We start from the raw sequence: 20,497 nt of genomic DNA on the forward strand, positions 1-20,497 counted from the left end.
ATCATTCCTTTCATTCCCATCGCTTAGAGAAAAATATGATCTACCAAACTCTGAGATATTTAGATATCTCCAAATCAAAAATTTCTATACACCATTCCTAAAGGGGGATACACCATTATCCCAATTATCCATTTTTGAATCAATCTGTACAAAAGATCCATTTGCTAAAGGTACAATTTCATCACTTTATAATCAATTATATGGAGTAGCAAATCTCTTACGTTCAGAGGTGGGAGGAGGACCTGGGACGAACTTTAGAAGACACGGACTGGTCTAACATATGGCTCACATCTAAGTCATCTTCACCCAACATCTTAGCACTGGAGACAAATTATAAAGTCCTAACTCGCTGGTACCTTGTACCCGCTAGAGTGGCAAAATATTCACCTAATACCTCAGCTCTTTGTTTGAGGATGCCCAGAAATAGGCACATATTTACACATATGGTGGACGTGCCCAGTAATCCAAACCTTCTGGAAGGAAGTCTTCGTGATTGCATCTAAAATATTTAAAAAAATAATACAACCAGATCCATATTTAACTTTACTTAATCTAAAACCGGAATGGTTAACACTCTCAATTCAAACTTATGATCCAACTAATAACGGCTGCAAAACAAACAGTGGCCAAAGCATGGAAATCTCCTACATTGGTACTAGCAGAAACAATTCAAAGAATGAATAATACAATGTCCCATGCTAAGATGGTAGCCATCGATCAAAATCAAATTCCAAAATTTGAAAAACTTTGGCATCCTTGGATAAAACAACAGTTCCTTTCAAACTTCAATGACTCTGTCCTGTTGCCATGGTAACAGATTAAATGACTTACAGAGACACCCATTCTAAGGCTTCAAAGAGAACTAAAAAGAATAATAAACTGACGAGCGGGACAACCTTGTGGACCATACCTCTACCTTTCAACCCTTTTTCTTCTTTTTCTTTCCTTTTCTCCACCTTACGATTAAAGCTCATTATCAGAATTTATTTGACCTATATACACTCCACTTGTAAACAATATGTATAGTAGGTATAAATCATTTAAATACCTACAAAAGTAACTAAGGAAATTATATATATCTTTAATTTAGGTTTACGTAAACCCAATGTTTAATATTTGAAATTTCATTATATTTACCTATAGAAACCCTACTGTAAAACAATGAGCTTACTCAGATCCTTGTAAACTTACTTTATGTATCTTTATAACATTGTATACTCAATAAACTTCTTTTGACAAGGAAAAAGAGCATGAGCTCAAAGCCTGTTTGCATTGCTTAATTGTGATATGTAAATTTGTGTGTGTCGATATACAAGTAAAGAGCATTGACTATATCTGGACACCATATCTTTTGATTGATTAAATGGAAGCAGCAAGTATGGTGCCAGCTTGATTTGGAAGTCCAGTTCTGTTGTTGGAAATACAAGTGCGACTCGCCCATAAACATACACACACACACATATACATATACATATATATATATCTTATTTACAATTGCAGCCAGCAGATGTCCAGTTGAGTCAGTCCATCATCCCCTTGTCCCTGGTCCCTTGCAGTGTCATTTTACCACTTTGCTGTGAATAGGCTGTAATTTTATCTACTATTCAGAACACTCTGCTCTGCAAATACTATATAATTAAAGCACCTTCCTTAAATATTTTTAATTGAACGATTTTACAGAATCACAAAATACAAAAAGAACAGTTTCGTAAATTTTCTGAAACGTTTAAATAAAGTTGACCCTCTAAAACATTTTTACACCCTTAAATAAACTCTGTACAACAGTTGACTTGTCAATATCTATACTGCTTGGCCCAATGAAAGCTGTAAGTAGTGGTTCTAAAGCTGTATTACAACTAATTTACTTTGTACACAGACCAATAAAGCAACAGGTTAATTGTGACAGATCCTCTTCAACACCCTCTCTTCTCTTCACTATAGCCCCCTTCTATGGTTGGGCCCTTCACTCATACAAAACATTGCATTCTCTCCATAATTCTAAGCTAAATAAAAGGAAAGCAGGCAGGTAAAAGAACAAAGGCGTACTTCAGAGTACATAGGTTGTTCTGTCTAAAAATAGACGTATTTCCAGTGACTGAATACAGATGAAAAAGTGAAATGTACACCCTGGGAAGAATAGCATCAGGAAATATAACACGGGAGATCTCCTCACTTTCTCTCCTTACACCCTCACCATCTCATTATTTCTACTATCCCTCCACTATACTTGAATAGAACAGACATATACAAAGATCCCAACAAAGGAAAAACAGCTTAATCAGCTAATGATTTCTACCAACACGTTATTAAAATGGCAGTGAGAAATGAAGAAAATTTTAAGTTTGTAAATATAAAGATACATCTATATCATAGATGAATAAATAGTCAGTATTTACCTTGCCTTGGATATACAGGATAAACGTTGGCTGGTGTTAAGACTCACCAAGCTATAGAAAGGATAGGTCCCAACAGGTATAGAGACTTTTGGGACTCATTTACACTTGCTTCCACATAAACACACATTAAAGCCGATACCGAGTCAGTTTTTTGTTTTTATGTATTTTTGATAAATCGATGATGCTTTTTGAAGCTTTAAAGTGGAATTACACTTCATCTGAGCACCACAAACCAAAAACTCTATTTAATCCATTTTTAATATTCAAAGCAAACTCAATCATCTATCCATATCTCCATGCTTAATTTTGTTGAGAAATCACTTTGAAAAACACCACCTAGCATTTCTGGCATTGGCCATCTATTGGCGTAGATGACTCATGTAGCATTTACTTCCTGGAATCCACCTGCCCTATGCCAGCAGGAGAGGTTGTGCTTAGCCGAGAAAGCCCATCCTCCCCTACTGAAGACTCCTGGAATAGCTCAGTAAAACACCCACTCAGCAGATCTCCAGCTCATTACTACCCTCATTCAGCAGATTATAATAATACCCAGTTTATTAGTACCCTTGTTCAGCAGATCCCCAGCTTATTATTACATTTGTTCAGCAGATCCCCAGCTTATTATTACATTTGTTCAGCAGATCCCCAGCTTATTATTACATTTGTTCAGCAGATCCCCAGCTTATTATTACATTTGTTCAGCAGATCCCCAGCTTATTATTACATTTGTTCAGCAGATCCCCAGCTTATTATTACATTTGTTCAGCAGATCCCCAGCTTATTATTACATTTGTTCAGCAGATCCCCAGCTTATTAGTACATTTGTTCAGCAGATCCCCAGCTTATTAGTACATTTGTTCAGCAGATCCCCAGCTTATTAGTACATTTGTTCAGCAGACCACCAGGTTATTATTACCTTTGTTCAGCAGATCCCCAGGTTTAGTACCCTCGTTTAGCAGATCCCCTGCTCAGTAGTACCCCCAGCTCTGCTGATGTCCCACTCGGTAGTACCCCCCCAGCTTTGCTGATCCCCTGTTCAGTAGTAACCCCCAGCTCTGCTGATCCTCCCCTCTCCCCGATCCCCGCCCACTTCCCACTATATTGCTTCCATGCTGCTCACCACCACCACCAAAGATAGCCATTCTCATCGGTGTACAGATAGGTACGCCCACGTGAATGAGGCCTTATATTTCCTGGATCTATTTGTTCTGCATAAAATCAGGAGGCACTTGTGTATGAGGCCTAACCTATGTGCGTTTTCATGTGTTTTGAATATCTAATCTGCCTCTGGATGCATAGATTTCTATTTTTTTAACCACAGCTAAAGTGAATGCACCTAAAAGAAAGTAAACGGGCAGTCTAAACAGTACCCATTAAAATCATTACACGCATTTCTATGCTTTTAGAAATGTCCTATAATGCATGCCTGTGTGAATGGGACCTAAGGGTTCACTCACACTGTGCATGCACTAAATGCGGACACCTGTCACTTTTCCCTGCAGTAAGGGGGAAGTGCAATGCGCTGAATTGTTTACTTATTTTTTTAAACTTTATTTGAAATGCACAAGGCAATACTTCATGCATGTTTCCACACAGGAATGAAAGATTGTAAATACCAGCAAGAATGAGTCCTTACATTTAAAGTGTGTGGTCAGATACTGAAGTGCTGCTAGGTGTATGGGTGAATACTAATGAGAAAAACAAAGAATAGCTGCACCATTCAAAATGATCTTAAGCATTAAAGTGTATAAAATTATTGAGCAATGGTGCCCTTGTGTAGTGTACATAAAGTGAAATAACACATTTCCAACAATTGATACGAAAAAAGTCAATATAAAAAAATCAATATAAAAAGAGTTTCAATAAAGTGCTCCTCCACAGAATAGAATAGTTGATTATGTGATCCGTGCCACCACTTCCATTACCGGGTGCAATGCCTGCTCACCTTAGGAGGCGACCCCCTTGGGTCAAATAGAGCTCTATATAATACGTTTTAGGACGATCCAACCTGGAGTAGCATCAAGACATTTACAGTGTCCTTCACTATAAAACTGTCTGTTCTCTGGAGTGTCTCGGGAAGAGAAGAAAAAAAAAAAAAAACTATCATGCAACAATGTAAATGGATTAGGGCAGGGCATGCAACAATTTCCCACTCACATGATCTATCGTCTTGTGTATTACATAAATTATTAGATGTGTAAGGCAAATCAGGGAGACACTGCTCTCCGCCTCACCACTACAACCATGTAACTGAGACACCGGTTATGACATCACGACTCCTCCCGGCGTGTTGCATCACCGATCACATGACTTCTACAAGACAATAGATCGTGTGAGTGGGAAATTGTTGCATGCCCTGTATCCACGGCCATAATCCATTTACATTGTTGTGCGATGAAAGTATCTTTACATTACATTATTATTTCTGCATCAAAAACACATGGAAAGTAGGTTATATGGTTTTCAGTGGCATAGTTCACACCAGTGCTTGCAGTTCCAGAAAAAAAGAAAAAAAGAAAAAAAAAAAAAAAAAGGAAGTAGAACATGCTGCATTTTTTCTGCACTGGACTGTACTGGAACGCTGTAAAAAACGCATCAAAAATGCACTGGAACGCACAGCAACATACTTGTCCTTATTTAAGGTTAAGAAAACAGAGGGGAAAAAAAAAAAAAAAAAGCACTGAACTGCATCAAAAACGCACCTGGAATGCATCCGGACTGCGTTTCTATGGTGTGAACTGGCCTTTAAAGAGAGTTGACTTAAATCAAGCTATTTTACTAGTGATTTAAATCATGATAAATCAACTTGATTTAAATCAAATCCACCCTGCCACATAGGGGTGGATTTCCTAAAACTGGAGAGTGCAAAATCTGAACAAGCTGAAGTTAGAAGCAGATTGGCCACCATACACAGTTGCACCAGATTTTGCACTCTCCAGTTATAATAAATCAACCCTTCAGTGTGAACGAGTCCAAACTGATGAGTAAAACTAGATATTCTTTGGTGGCTAAAACCCTAAGCACCCTCGAAACGCATCAGAGTCTGCGATTTGTCTCTTGTAAATATATGAACTGACTGGAGCATGTGTTAGCTGTTCTGGTTGGAGCTTCTCCTGGTTTATGTGATAATTTATTCTTTCTTACAAAATAGAGCTTTGGATAATGTACTAGGCCAGTGCGCCTTTTTCTCTCTTTTGTGCATTCAGTGTCTTGGATTTCCCTGGTCTGAGGAGGGCTGCAAGGCATAAAAACACCAGATATCCTGGGCAACCACCGTAGACTAGGAACACAAAAGGTTTTATCGATCACCACATGTCGCTCACTTGAGTGCTGTGGGGTGTTTTTGTTTTATTCTACAATTGATTCTGAGGTTTGGGTATGATGTTTATAGCATAGTTTCATTGGTCCAAACAAGCACATCTCATACCTGACTGATCTAGTGGAGGAGGTGTATCGCTGTAGTAGTTGCTCCTTCTACAGTGATGACAGTCTTTAGGGTCTTGTGCCAAATGGCTGCCCACAGGGTATTACCTGCTTAGCAATGCCACCATCCAGGCTTTCCCTGATTAAATTAGGTGAAGATTGTGATATCACCGCCCCGTCTCTCCGCCTCATTCAATTAGAGAATGCCTTTTATTTATAAAATTAAAAAAAAAAAAATATATAGAACACTTTCTATGAATAGTGGCCGTGCGCAGCAACCGACCCTTTACCCCTTGGTTTCAGAAAGGCATCCAGCACAGGACTCTATCACTGTAGTATTGGTGACTACCACAGTGATTTGCAGCTGCCATAGGGATTGATCATATAACATGTATAAGATATGCATATCTTCATTGCTCCAAAGTGGACGCATGAGACTATGCAAGAAGAAACATACCTAAACGTCAGGTTCAAACTGTATTTTGCAGTTTGTCCATAGTTTCATGTTAAATGAGGGAAATCATATGAAGCTGAAGTTCTTCCATCTATTTCTTCCCTTGTCTGCAGGAAAAGTGAACATTTTCCTGTTGGAAGATTCTCCATTGAAGACTTCTGTGCTACCAGATAACTATAATAAGGCACACGCAGATTAAAAACAGAGGGAAGAGGATGAAGGTAGGACTCTTCACAAAAAGGGACAACAATCACACAGCGGGTGTCCTAGTCACCCTCCAGCTAAAACCAAAGGCCTATTGCAGGGAGCCATTATTTGAATATCCACAGCCAAGTCATGAAAGGACAGATAACGGATTATAATCAATTGTAAAATTTTAACTAACACATTGCAATCTTTATGATGTGGTTATTCTGCGCCAAAGCGTTATTAAATGTAACTTATTTGCATCAGTTATTTATCTTCACTGGATTTGCTTTTAAGAAAGTTCTCAAATCATGTGTCTCAGGTCAATAAAATTTTAGTTACATGTAATGCTTTCCATACAGCCACGGGAAATGATTGCCATTTGTCTGAAATTGTTTTCTGTGTGTACTGCACAGAGTCAATTTCCGAGGTTGTTTGTACACAGTGTAATAAAAATAAACGTCAATTTGCTGGAATATTATCCATAACGGATAGTGTGCATGGAGTAGAACAACACCCCCGGCAACATTAGTAGGGAATCAAATGTGAAATAAAACTAATCGTGGATGTCATGTGTCAAGAATGACAGACGGGGTTTTTTAATGGAGCGCTTTTAAAGGAGAAGCACTTGTTCTTTGACTCTTCAATATTTCATTGCATTCTTATCATCACAGGTATCATCTGTGGTGTGAATATACTTATACAGGTCAACAAAATACTAAATCTAGACCTACAAAATAAAATACCCAAATATAAAATATGGAAATTCTCCTGAATCCTATTCCTAGTGTAAACTATAACGATAAGTGAACATTTGCTGTGCAGGAAACACAGCTTAATATTTTAATTTGTCAATCGTTTTAGCATAAGAGATGATGCTGGACTCCTGAGGCAGGGTGGCCTCATGGCTGCAACCAACTAAAGCTCAGTACACACTATGAAAAAACTGGAAGAATTCCGAGGCATGATCGTTCAATTTTTGTTTAGTGCGTGCACAACTTTCGACATCCTATTCAGACTTTCCAAATGGAAATTTCCGAAGGGAAAAACTCCAAAATTTTTCTCGCATGTGATTTTCGTTTAATGTGTACTGTTTTCGTATGAGAAAAATCAGATACGGAAGACTGCACATAATCAGAAACAAACGCCTTTGTCATATATTCATACATTTGTATATTTTATATATACTCGTTTCAAGTGTAGATTCATACATTTCCATTGTCGGTTCCAACTTGCTGTAAAACATTGAGGGAAACTGGACGATTATTTGCCTGATTTTCTTGTGTACCCACCAGGAGGGAGAGTCCCGGATGACCGAGATACTCATGGACATCGCTGGACAGAAATGGGGCTCAGGTATTAGGGGGGACGCTGCACACAGAAGGTTTTTTATCTTGATGCATAGAATGCATTACGAAAAAAAAAAACCTTCTGACTTTACAACCCCTTTAAGCCATGAAAAAAAATCTGATGACCACTGCTTTTAAATTGGAGTCAATGGAAGTCTACATATGTGCAAACATTGTCATCAGTGTATCAGTGTGCTACAGAGACCATCCATCCAAAACAGAAACCATGGAGGCTTACATTACATAAAAAAAGTTAGCCCTGGAATATATTGAACAGGTTTACAAATTGATTAAAAAAGGTACACTCCTGACAAAACTAAAAATTAACGTGGCGCTAAAGAATATTCTTATTTTTTCAAATAATATCCATACACATCCACTACTTAAAGTGTTTGTAAACCCTTACACACCACTTTTCCCTACAGGTAAGCCTATAAGGCTTACCTGTAGGTACTGGAAAGATCTCCTAAACCTACATGGTTTAGCAGAAATTTACCATATATGCTTGCGCCGACATCATCGGCACATGCGCACTGAAGAAAGGGCACGATCATGCCGTTTCTAAAAGGGCCTGTGCCATAACCTTTGGCTCCCACGCACATGCACAGGAGCGAGTCACAGAGCCGGAGTCCACAGCCCCAGAAGGAAGAGGGGTGAAGATGAACGTGGCCACCAGCGGGGACATCACTTGCTTTGTTTGCAGGTAAGTGGCACATAATGGGCTAGTATGCTAGCCCATTATGCTTTTACTTTGCAGGGAACAAAAGAGGAAGTAAAACCCATCAGGGTTTATTTCCTCTTTATTGGCCCTGTAATCTATTTTTTGTTCAATTATTTCCTACTGTATTTTTCTGCCTCTGTCATCTGAGTTTCTGGGCCTCTGCTGTTCCCTCTAACGATTTGTGTGAAATAAGCATTGCATTTCCTTGCAGTCATGTATACTGCTCTATGTACACTACACATCCCATAGTCCCTAGTCCATCTCAGGAGTGAGCAAGTGAGGGTGTCAATGCTCCTATATACAGTGGGACCATGGAGAATGAACATAGCCACCTTCTACTGGGAAGCTAGATCACAGTAGCAAAAAAAAAAAAAAAAAAAAAAAAGGGGGGGTTGTGTGAGGTTGTGTGCTGAGAGTGCACACTGACAGCTCTACCTCAAAGGCTTCTAATTGGGAGCCAGCATGACTGGCTCCCAATCATGTGACCACTGTGAGAGCCAATGACAGAGGTCACTTGATACTAAAGCCATGCTGCTTTCCCAGCAATAAAGCCCACTTACAGGGCTGCTGGGGTTATTCTATAGGAGAATATACAGAACTCAGACTAGGGTAAACAGTAGGCATTCTGACTTTAGAACCATTGCTTTGTTTATTTTTTTTTTCTGGTTTTAACAATTAAAAATTACAAACTAAAATGGGAACAATGCAACACATTTTGGGGTCATAGGGTGGACTGGAACATAAGTAAACGGCAAGAAATAAATGCGCTATAATCATACAGTTGGAAGCAATGTTGTCATTGAGGGCAATACTGCATGGCCAGTTTGGTATTTTGGCAATTCTGGTCAATTCCAGAAAGACAGTTATGAATGAGAAAAGATAAAAGCTAGCCTGAGCACATGTGAGCTGTTCATTTTCCTAAAATACCTGAATCATGGGCCTTATGACATTCATACGCTTTGATCCCAGCTGATCCTATCCCTTCTTCCATAATCCTGGGCCATCTCCCCACCACTTACATGTTGCCTCTGTTGGGTCAATGTTTGTAATAACCAAACATTGCCATGATCTACCTCCCAGTTGGTCCAATATGTGGACACGGAACTTTGGATCAAACAAGCTGTACTCCAGATAACACTTTAATACTCTTGAAAGGTTTGAGTTGTCATTGTATTTTAATTTTAAACGTCCATTACCATAGACCTCTGTTACCTTCCCCTCTCTCCTTGGAACAAGTTGTATAATGCTAAAATGTCCATAGGAATAGATTTAACCAAAAAAAAAAAATAGATGAATCCTCAGCAGTCCCTGCACATACTGTATGCAGGCCCCAAACACTTGACATTGCAGCTTTCTACATCTTTATTGGCCCTACATATTATGGCGAGTTGCATGTTGTATATGCCAGTGGTGCATTATATTCCCAGTCAAGCATTGCAGTCCTGATTTGATGAAGAACAAAAGGTGAATGGCGTGTTATGAACTAAATGTAGCCTCTTGGGAAATGGAGGGCACTAGCAGGTCAGGTGAGGTTTATGTGAGTAGCACGAGTTGACTTCTAATTCCTAGAATCCTGAAAGGCTGCGAGGAACTGAAAATGGCAATTTGAGTCCTTTTACAATAAGAGTATAGTATTTTGGTATATTATTTTTTCATATAGCTGATAAAGTGGTCTAGTGCTCTGAAAGCTTACATTCTGAGATTTATTAGTCAGCTGATAGAAGGCATGCTTTTACAGTACATTTTCCTTGTTTCCTTGTTGTTTTCTTGGCTAGCACAGTACAATTTACCCGGTTTGCTGCGTTTTTTTGTAAGTGTAGAATCTGAGGGTGTGTGTTGCCAATATGATGGTATATGTCCCTTTATGTCCGTTGCGCAATCCAGAACTTTTACTATTATCCTTGCACAATCCAGAACATTTAATTCACATTGGCTTAAAAAAAAAAAAAAAAAAAAATATGTTGCTGCTCCTACAGTTTTGTGTTTTGCCTGCAGAAGCAGCTCAATGTTATCCTATGTGTCCAAGCACATTAGGACGATTAGAGGCATATTTAAAGCTTAGCATTTTAGAGGTGGGAAAAAAACCCTTCTGATTTGAATTTTGATTGGAGCTTTTTGGTAGGAAAAAATGATAAACGCTCCTAAGCTCTCCTAAACTCCTGTACAAAAATGTTCTATGAGCATTTTAATTTTTTTACAAAGGGAACTGGCTTTTTTTAAGCCCAGGGTACATGGAGCCTTATAGTTTTTTTTTTTTTTACACCATATGTTGGTTGTAAACTAGGGCTGGATCCCGGCTCAGACTTCAAGTATTGTGTAGGGCACACAATGTCATATGGTCCATCTCGTGTATATGCAACATTATGGCCAAAAATGGCAGCACTGGAACAGGGACACAGGCAGCACAGAAATAGTTAGGCAATAGGCAAGTATGAAGAAAATGTCACATGGTTCTAGGAAAGTATGATTATTTACTTCCCACCAGTCAGGTTTAAATGTTTATAGGAGTAATGATGCCGGGGGGGGGGGTCCCCTTTAATGTGAGGGAAATCAAAACATGACCTTGTGAGGGCACTAGAGGACTAAGGTTGGGAACCACCGATGTAAGAGATCGGAAGCCATGGTGGGAGTTGGGATTTCAGCCTTTACACATCTGGTGCAGCTCTTCATAGAAACCAATCAGCTTCCAGGTTTTATCGTCAAAGCTTGATTGAACAACCTGAAGTTAGAAGCTGACTGGCTACTATGCACAGCTGCACCAGATTTAGTGTTTAGAACGACTTTTGAGAGTCAAGGAAGTAGCATTGCATACATTACTGTATGCACTTGCATACCTCCCAACTTTTTGAAATTGGAATGAAAAACACCTATTAGAAAAAGTATGTAGGCATAGGACACACACCCTGCCCCACCCCTTAAAAGGAGAATTATATAAAAGGGGGTTAAACCCACAAGTTTTTTTTTTTTTTTTTTAACCATTACTATTTCTTTTTACTGTTTTTTGAAATTTACAAATGCAGCAATTTATAAATTAGATGAAAGGTTTAGCACCAGAAAACACAATTTGAAAGTTAAAAAAAAAAAAAAGTAAATTTTATATACAACTATACAGATCAGACCAAAATATGGGAAAAATGAGGAGGAAAGAGGGACTTTGTTCCAAGTCAGGGACAGTCCCTCACAAAATCAGGGACAGGAACAGTTGGGAGCTAGGCACATGGAATGGAGCAGAGTCGTGCGAGTGATAAGCAAAGTTCTATAGTTCAGCATTTAGGGTCGACAATGCCGATGGGGATTTCAGTGCAGCAATGGCCCCGTGAGTTCAGCCCAGACAGAGTTAGGAGCTCACGTGATTTCTGGCAAACCAACCAGTTATTTTTCTGTACTTGCAAGTATTTCGGATGGATAAAACATGGGGAAACCTGAATGTATTGCAGAGATGTGAGAAATACTGCAAATATCTAATGCTGCAAGATGGCTGGAGAGGCTGAAACCCCAACAAGATCCTGCACATTGACCGATAGTAAAATACAGGTGGCAGGTACTTCAGCTTGTCAGATCTACCCACAACTGAAATATGAAATAATTGAGTCTGTAAGTATTCCGGAATGGCAATCCTTTGATACAAGACAAGAATAGTTCAGTTTTTATTGACTGCTGGCAAGGGGCTGATTTACTAAAGGCGAATAGGCTGTTGGTTTTGCAACAGACTTTTTACTTTAAAAAGATCCCAAAAAAAAAAAAAAAACCAAACATATTTAGCTTGCAATTCATTGCATGATGGAAGCCAGCAGAGCTTCACTTCATTCACTAACCTAAGTGAAAATTCCTTTGCAAAGTGAACAACCTATTTTCCTTAAGGCTGGGTTCACACTAGTGCGAATTGGATGCAGGTTTTCTACATCCAGTTTGCATGACAGGAGATAAACAAATATCCTTGGTGGCTACAGAGTGGATTACACAGTGGTCCTCTGCATCTTTGGCTCCATTTCAGATCTGAATTCAGAAAAAAAATTTGGGCCCGATTCGTCCCTGAAACGGAGAACAGGGATGCACCAGACCCCTGCTGTGAGCTGCATGTAAATTAAGTGTGAGCCCAGCCTTAGTAAATCAACTCAATTGGCCAAAGATTTCCATTGTGAGAGGTCTTTAGTAGAATTAGAGAATCAGTCCAACTGCTTTAGCCATTCCAGAATCAAAATTAAAGTATCACGCTCATCCAATGTAAAATATAATTGGGGAACTCAGCTGTGACAGACTGACATTTTTATGAGGGTCTTATCTGGAGGGGTTGGAGATAGAAACAACTGGGGAAAATCTCACCACAAGCAATTTATGAATCCAGGACCTGGTCTAATCCTTTAGCATTCATCCTAAACTGAAATATTAGGTTAAAACTGAGTCAGACCTATCTCCTTACAGTAACACTAAATTCTGGTAAAAAAAAAAAAAAAAAACACACACCCTCTATTCGTTTATGTATTTTTAGCTTAAAAAAGTACTCCAAATCTCCAAATACCTTTTTCTTGCTGCTGTAATACAACTTTCTGTTAGAGCAGTGGTCTCCAAACTGAGGCCTGGATGGGGGGGGGGGGGGGGGGGGGGGGGCGATTGGGTCCCTTTACTTCCTTTTATCTGACCCTTGGGGTATTATTCCTCCTACTGTCAGCAGCATTGAGGGTTAGTTCCTGCCACTGACACCGACAATGGGGCACTATTCCTCCCACTGGCACAAACATTGGGGCTTATTCTTCCCGCTGATTAAGCACTATTCCTCCCCCTGGCACCAAATGATGAAGCACTATTCCTCCCACTGAAACCAATGCTAAAGCGCACTCCTACTTTTATTCCCACTGTTTTTATTCCTCCCACTGACACCAATGATGGGGCACCATTCCTCCCACTGACACCAATGATGGAGCACTATTCCTCCCACTGACACCAAGGATGGAGCACTATTCCTCCCACTGACACCAAGGATGGAGCACTATTCCTCCCACTGACACCAAGGATGGAGCACTATTCCTCCCACTGACACCAAGGATGGAGCACTATTCATCCTCTTCATACCAAAGATGGGGCATTGTTTACTCCCACTGACACCAGGACATTTTCCATTCCTGCTGGCCACGGTCCGGCCCCCCTAAAATTTGAAGGACAGTAAACTGGCCTTTTCTTTAGAAACTTTAGAGACCCCTGTGTTAGAGTGTGGCTACATTCATTCATTCTTCATGGTCCCACTGTATGTTGGAATGAAGCCATCCTCCTTTGCTCGCTTCCAAGATCGACTATGGACTATGGGATCTGTAGCATGCATAGAGCAGTGTGCATGACCGTAACTAACATGCCCTTCTGACTAACAAACACAAGTGAGTGGGATAAGGAGAGGTTCAGGACTTCACAAAGAGGAAAAAAAAAAAAAAAAAAAAAAAAAAAAAAACACAGTAAGAAACAAATTTTATAATAGATTACAGGGCAATGGGGTAGTAGAGGAGTATGGATTATTTTTGGAAAAGGGATATTGTCTAGTGTCACTTCAAAAAAAAAAAAAAAAAAAAAATCAACTTCTGGACTAGCATATCCCTTAATATCATTCAGATGTGCTGTCTTGACTTAAAGGAGATCAATGAAGACAGTGTCAGTTTTGAAAATCAGCACCTGTCATTTATGTAATCAGGACCGGCAGTGAGAAAAGAGTACAATAGTGTGCCTCCCTCAGCTGTCAGCACATTTATAACTTTAAATGAATAACCAAAGGCTTTCAGCAGACATCCACAGTTCTATACGGCATTTAGCACAGTTGACTGGAAAAACAGCTTTGCACTTACAACAAAGAAAAATCCAATTACAATGACAATGTTTCCATTGAATCCCCATCTTTGGAATATTCCTTGTCACAACGAGGAATTTACATTTTTTCTTTTCGCAGTGTAAACAGCGCAATACGTAATCATATCACATGGCTTTGCAGCGCGTACAGGCACGATAACAAATAAATGACGAAACGGAGAGCGGTCTTCTAAACAGAAGGGGAGAAGAATGCGCAAGTCATAATGGATTAGCTGGGTGACATCTCAGGAGTGACAGCTGTCTGCGACCAGACTAGCATCGCCTTGGATTGTAAATGGGGTTGTCTCTTCTCCATGAGAGAGACGCAAACCACTGAGCTGGAACCATCCTATATAAATCAATGGATAGCATTAGACTAGGCTACTAAATATCCATCCAAGACTTAGCCGGCCTTTAAATATCCTTCAACAGTTACAAAACAGATAACAACCAAACAGCTATGTTCAGCGAGCGTTTAGCCAGATTAGAGATTTCCGTGTGTACTAATGCCTCCATCGGAACACAGCTTTTAGCAGCTGAATGTAAGCAGCTAACACTAAGGTGCTCAGCTGTCTACCCCAGCCATGTATCCAGCGGCATTTGTCTATGGATAGTATTCACAGCTCTTTGTAGTGCCTATACAATGTATGAATTAAGTCACTCCCCATCCGTACCTTCTACTTTTTTTTTTTTTTTACTTTGGCATTACGTCAACAATTACAAAGCAACAAGAACCCAAACAACTTCACGCATGCTGCAAAACGCATCTAGGGCTAAATATTATTAATGATATTCATGATGTAATCGCCAGGCGGCTGAACGGTGGGAAGCCTTGCAGATTGAAGCTGTAGTCATTTCTGTACTGCTCTCCACGGCTAGGAGAGGTGCTTTCAGCTAGCTATATTCTTCAAACATAGGCATCATCTAGCAGTTTTTAAAGGGTTCCCATCTAGCAATGTTTTTTAAAGGCTCATCTTCTAGCAATTTTTTAAAGGGTCATTATCTAGCAGTTTTTTTAAAAGGCTCATCATCTAGCAGTTTTTTTTTTTAAAGTAGCATCATCAGGCAGTTTTTTAAAGAGCCGTCATTTAGCATTTTTTTTTTTTTTAAAGGGACATCATCTAGTGTGTTTTTTTTTTTTTTTTTTTTTTTTTTTTTTTTTTTTACGAGTCACTCACGAGGGTACTTATAGACAATTTTTTGCATGATTTTTTTTTGTTGTTCTTGTTGCATGGTCTTCTAGTCTCTTCTATTTTCCTGTGCTATTTACAGTTAAAGTTATGTTATTAAAAAAAACTTGTATTTATTTTTAGTTCAAAACAAGGGATTACCAACAAGCACAGTCACGTTTTGATCCAAAACTCCAAACAATCAACACATGCCATGTACTATCATAAATATCAAGCCATTGCTATGTCTGTAAATAGTGACCATCCAGCAGGCATACACGACGTTGCCCATCGGGTGTATGGATGGGGGGCACACAAAGGATGATCACACAGAAGGTCAATAGATCCCATTGCAAACCTTATATCGCCACCAACTCGTGTCACAGGGTCAGCCCTCGGTGGTCTCATTACAGGCAGCTGCATATGGTGGCCAATTCCATTACAGCAAATCAACATGCAAACTTATCCTCTGACAACTCTGTCACTGAAAAATGAATGCCATAGGCCAGCCCTCTTACTTTTACTGAGGTGACAGGTCATCATCATCACAGGGTAGACACTGATGAATGTAGAAAGGAGGAGGGTGGGCTGGTTATGACAGGCAGCTCTTCAGCTGGCCATACACTATGCAATCTGGTTGTACAATCAGAAGTATGTCAGATAAGAAACATTTGTATGAAGTCGGGCCTAGATAGATGTATAATCAGATTGTACAATATATAGTCAGTAATGAAACTCCTCCAATAGACATGGAGACCTCTGCACACCCAGACTAGTCCATAGAGATGAGCATTAGAGATCGGTGGAGTTGTATGAGACCATTGTGATGAATGAAGAATAAATGGTAACGATCGGTAAGAGATGTGATGGTGGGACAGATGGAAATAAGAAATGAAGGATCACAGACCTGAGATGGAGCTGCAGAGCTCAGAAGGAAAGGGTTTGGTGGAGAGAAGTCCCCTGTCTGTGCCTTCCTCATACACACACACATACACACACTTCTCAGGAAATGAATGGGGCACACATACACTCACACACACACAGAACTGTTGTACTTGCAAATGACTTACCGGGATCACATGATCTGCTAAATCTAGGGTGGGCCGATGGGTGGAGGCTTCCATAAACAAGAGAGGACAATATAGTGGGAGTCAGAGCGGCGTGCATCGAGTTACACCGGGGCCCCACCAAGGGGGATGCCGACCGTCCATGGTGCTGACACTTCCATCATCGGGCTCACTATGGGATGACAGCCGGCCAATGACAGCCAGGGGACTGGAGGGAGCGGCCGACCTGTCAGTGGGCTGTCATCGGGTGACAGCCGGGGATGGGAGGCTGGAGATCTGGGGGTGGGAGGCTGGAGATCCGGGGGTGGGAGGCTGGAGATCCGGGGACGATGACTGCTGTCACAAATCCCCTTGTCCTGTAGAGAAGCCCTCCCCTCCCTGCTCCCACCCTGAGGACTACCAGGATACACCCACTGACTGCCCGCACACCCGCCCGGAGATGTCAAGGCTACACTGTGTTCTCTATGTACCGATCACTACAGGAATGGACACAGCCTGTCACCGCTCATCATTGCCATCATCACTGCATACCATGTAATGTTCTACACATTTATTACAAGAGTCTCATACATAATCTTTATCAAATCTCATCATAAAATCTCCATTATTGTAGCTCTACACACTTTCCCAAGTGATCAATTTCATTTCTGATCAATCTGTTTCCATTAGGAATAATAGCTGCCAACCTATACAATTGATATGTGATGCAGATCAAGTGGATTTCGATCGATATTTAAGATACAATCATAATTCCTGAATATATAATCTGATTGAACACAATACAATCATATTATGCTGGTTATACACACTTCAAGAAATTATTATTATAGGTACTCATATAGCGCTGTCAATTTATACAGCGCTTCACATATATATTGTACATTCACATCAGTCACTACCCTCAAGGAGCTTACAATCTAACTCCCTAACTCACATTCATTCACACATACACTTTTTTTTTTAAATCCACAATGGTACTGATAACAAGAAAATGTTAAGTGTACAAAGAACGTGCATGTGAACACGCAGAAATAGTGCACTTAAAGAGGAGTTTAATCAATCCTGTAGCTGCTGACTTTTAATCAGGGCTGGTGCAAGGATTTTTGACACCCTAGGCCAGTGATGGCGAACCTTGGCACCCCAGATGTTTTGGAACTACATTTCCCATGATGCTCGACTACACTGCAGAGTACATGAGCATCATGGGAAATGTAGTTCCAAAACATCTGGAGTGCCAAGGTTCGCCATCACTGCCCTAGGCAAACCTCATCTTGCCCCCCCCCCCCCGGCTCACCTGTGCCCATCAAATACAGCCTCACCAGTGCCAATCAATGCAGCCTCACCAGCACCCATCAGTGCAGCCTCACCAGCGCCCATCATTGCAGCCTTACCAGCGCCCATCAATGCAGCCTCACCAGCTCCTATCAAATGCAGCCTCACCTGTGCCAATTACAGCCGCTTCACCACTGCCAATCAATGCAGGGGGGGGCTCTGTACACACACTTGGCATTTGGCAGATCAGTCATTATATACATATACACATTTGCAAATTGAATGTGATAATACAATCTCATATCTCAGCCAGCGACAGTTTTTACTCACCACAGTCTTGAGCTCAGCAAGCTGCTTTGTATCCGACAACATGACCCTGTGCTTGGTGTTCCTTGCTCGCAACAATGTTAAACTCAGCTGTGCCTGCCTCGGTTTGTGACTCCTCCAGGCTCCACCTGTCACCAAGCCTGGAGCGCTGCTGCCAGGCACCACGCTATAGCCCATCAGTGACTCTGCTCCAGTGACACTGCCAGGACAGGCCAGGAGAGCAGCCTCCATAGGGGGGGGGGGGGGGGGGGCCTGTGGGTGTGGGTGCTGTCCATCTTCCAGAGCGGCTGCCTGGTTGATAGTTGCTGGCTCTGTGGACAGAGCAGGAGTAGGATCACCAGCAGCCACGGCTGCCTAGTCTGCCTAGTGGTAGCACTGGCCCTACTTTTAATATTAGGACATTTGCCTGTCCTGGAACCCAGCAATGTCGGCACCCCAGCCAATTTTCTGATTGGCTCTCGGGTGCTGCCGCCACCACTCATGGTAAGGGAAACCAGCAGTGAAGCCTTTTGGCTTCACAGCTGGCTCCCTACTGCGCATGCGCGCTGCACTTTCTAACTGGCCCAGCGGCAGGGGAAAGAGGAGGGGGGCCAAGGTTGCTGCAGCGAGGTCTCCCAGTAGTGGGGGGTGGGTACCTATCAAAAACAGTTACCCGCTCCCCCTCCCCCCCAAAAGGTGGCAAATGCACCGGAAGGGGGGAGGAAGCAAACCAGCGGAGCTTCCACTTTTGGGTGGAGCTCCGTTTTAAGGTGATATGCATTAAGATAAAAAACCTGTGTGCAACAGCACCCCTCAGCCCCCCTAATACTTACCTGAGCCCATCTCAATCCAACTATGTTGCACGAGGGACTCAGATGTCTGGAACACTCTCTCCTGACTGGCTGAGATACACAGCAGGTGCCATTGGCTGCTGTCAAAGTCAGTGAGCCAATGAGGAGGGAGAGGGGGCAAGGCCGAGCCGTGGTTTCCGTGTCTTAACCACTTCAGCCCCAGAAGGATTTACCCCCTTCCTGACCAAAGCACTTTTTACAATTTGGCACTGCATCACTTTAACTGCTAATTGCGCGGTCATGCAATGCTGTACCCAAACGAAATTTGCGTCCTTTTCTTCCCACAAATAGAGCTTTCTTTTGATGGTATTTGATCACCTCTGCGGTTTTTATTTTTTGCGCTATAAATGGAAAAAGACCATAAATTTTGAAAAAAATGATATTTTCTACTTTTTGTTTAAAAAAAATCCAATAAACTCAATTTTAGTCATGCATTTAGGCCAAAATGTATTCGGCCACATGTCTTTGGTAAAAAAAATGTCAATAAGCACATATTTATTGGTTTGCGCAAAAGTTATAGCTTCTACAAACTAGGGTACATTTTCTGGAATTTACACAGCTTTTAGTTTATGACTGCCTATCTCATTTCTTGAGGTGCTAAAATGGCAGGGCAGTAGAAAACCCCCCCAAATGACCCCATTTTGGAAAGTAGACACCCCAAGGAAATTGCTGAGATGCATGTTGAGCCCATTGAATATTAATTTTTTTGTCCTAAGTGATTGAATAATGACAAAAAAAAAAAATACAAAAAGTTGTCACTAAATGATATATCGCTCACACAGGCCATGGGCATATGTGGAATTGCACCCCAAAATACATTTAGCTGCTTCTCCTGAGTATGGGGATACCACATGTGTGGGACTTTTTGGGAGCCTAGCCACGTACGGGGCCCGAAAACCAAGCACCGCCTTCAGGATTCCTAAGGGCGTAAATTTTTGATTTCACTCCTCACTATCTATCACAGTTTTGAAGGCCATAAAATGCCAAGATGGCACAAAACCCCCCCAATGACCCCATTTTGGAAAGTAGACACCCCAAGCTATTTGCTGAGAGGCATGTTGAGTCCATGGAATATTTTATATTTTGACACAAGTTGCGGGAAAATTACAAACCTTTTTTTTTTTTGCACAAAGTTGTCACTAAATGATATATTGCTCAAACATGCCATGGGCACATGTGGAATTACACCCCAAAATACATTTTGCTGCTTCTCCTGAGTACGGGGATACCACATGTGTGGGACTTTTTGGGAGCCTAGCCGCGTACTAGGCCCCGAAACCAAGCACCGCCTTCAGGATTTCTAAGGGCGTAAATTTTTGATTTCACTCCTCACTACCTATCACAGTTTTGAAGGCCATAAAATGCCTAGATGGCACAAAACCCCCCCAAATGACCCCATTTTGGATAGTAGACGCCCCAAGCTATTTGCTGAGAGGCATGTTGAGTCCATGGAATATTTTATATTTTGCCACAA

At 41.1% G+C, this 20,497-nt stretch overlaps 1 protein-coding gene across 4 annotated transcripts in view; it reads right to left on the reverse strand.

The window, feature by feature from the left end:
- The window catches only part of KLF12 (KLF transcription factor 12), a 277,668-nt gene extending 260,723 nt beyond the window's left edge, over positions 1-16,945 (reverse strand). For 2 of the 4 annotated variants that reach the window (XM_073614259.1, XM_073614260.1), the window contains exon 1: positions 16,435-16,945. In XM_073614259.1, coding sequence (XP_073470360.1) covers positions 16,435-16,651 — 217 coding nt within the window. In that variant the 5' untranslated portion in view covers positions 16,652-16,945. The remainder of the gene's footprint in view (positions 1-16,434) is intronic. The other 2 variants (XM_073614262.1, XM_073614261.1) reach the window with 2 other exon arrangements.
- Positions 16,946-20,497: the final 3,552 nt, after the last annotated feature.

Source organism: Aquarana catesbeiana, linkage group LG02, assembly GCF_042186555.1.
Source record: "Aquarana catesbeiana isolate 2022-GZ linkage group LG02, ASM4218655v1, whole genome shotgun sequence".
NCBI classification, from domain to species: domain Eukaryota; kingdom Metazoa; phylum Chordata; class Amphibia; order Anura; family Ranidae; genus Aquarana; species Aquarana catesbeiana.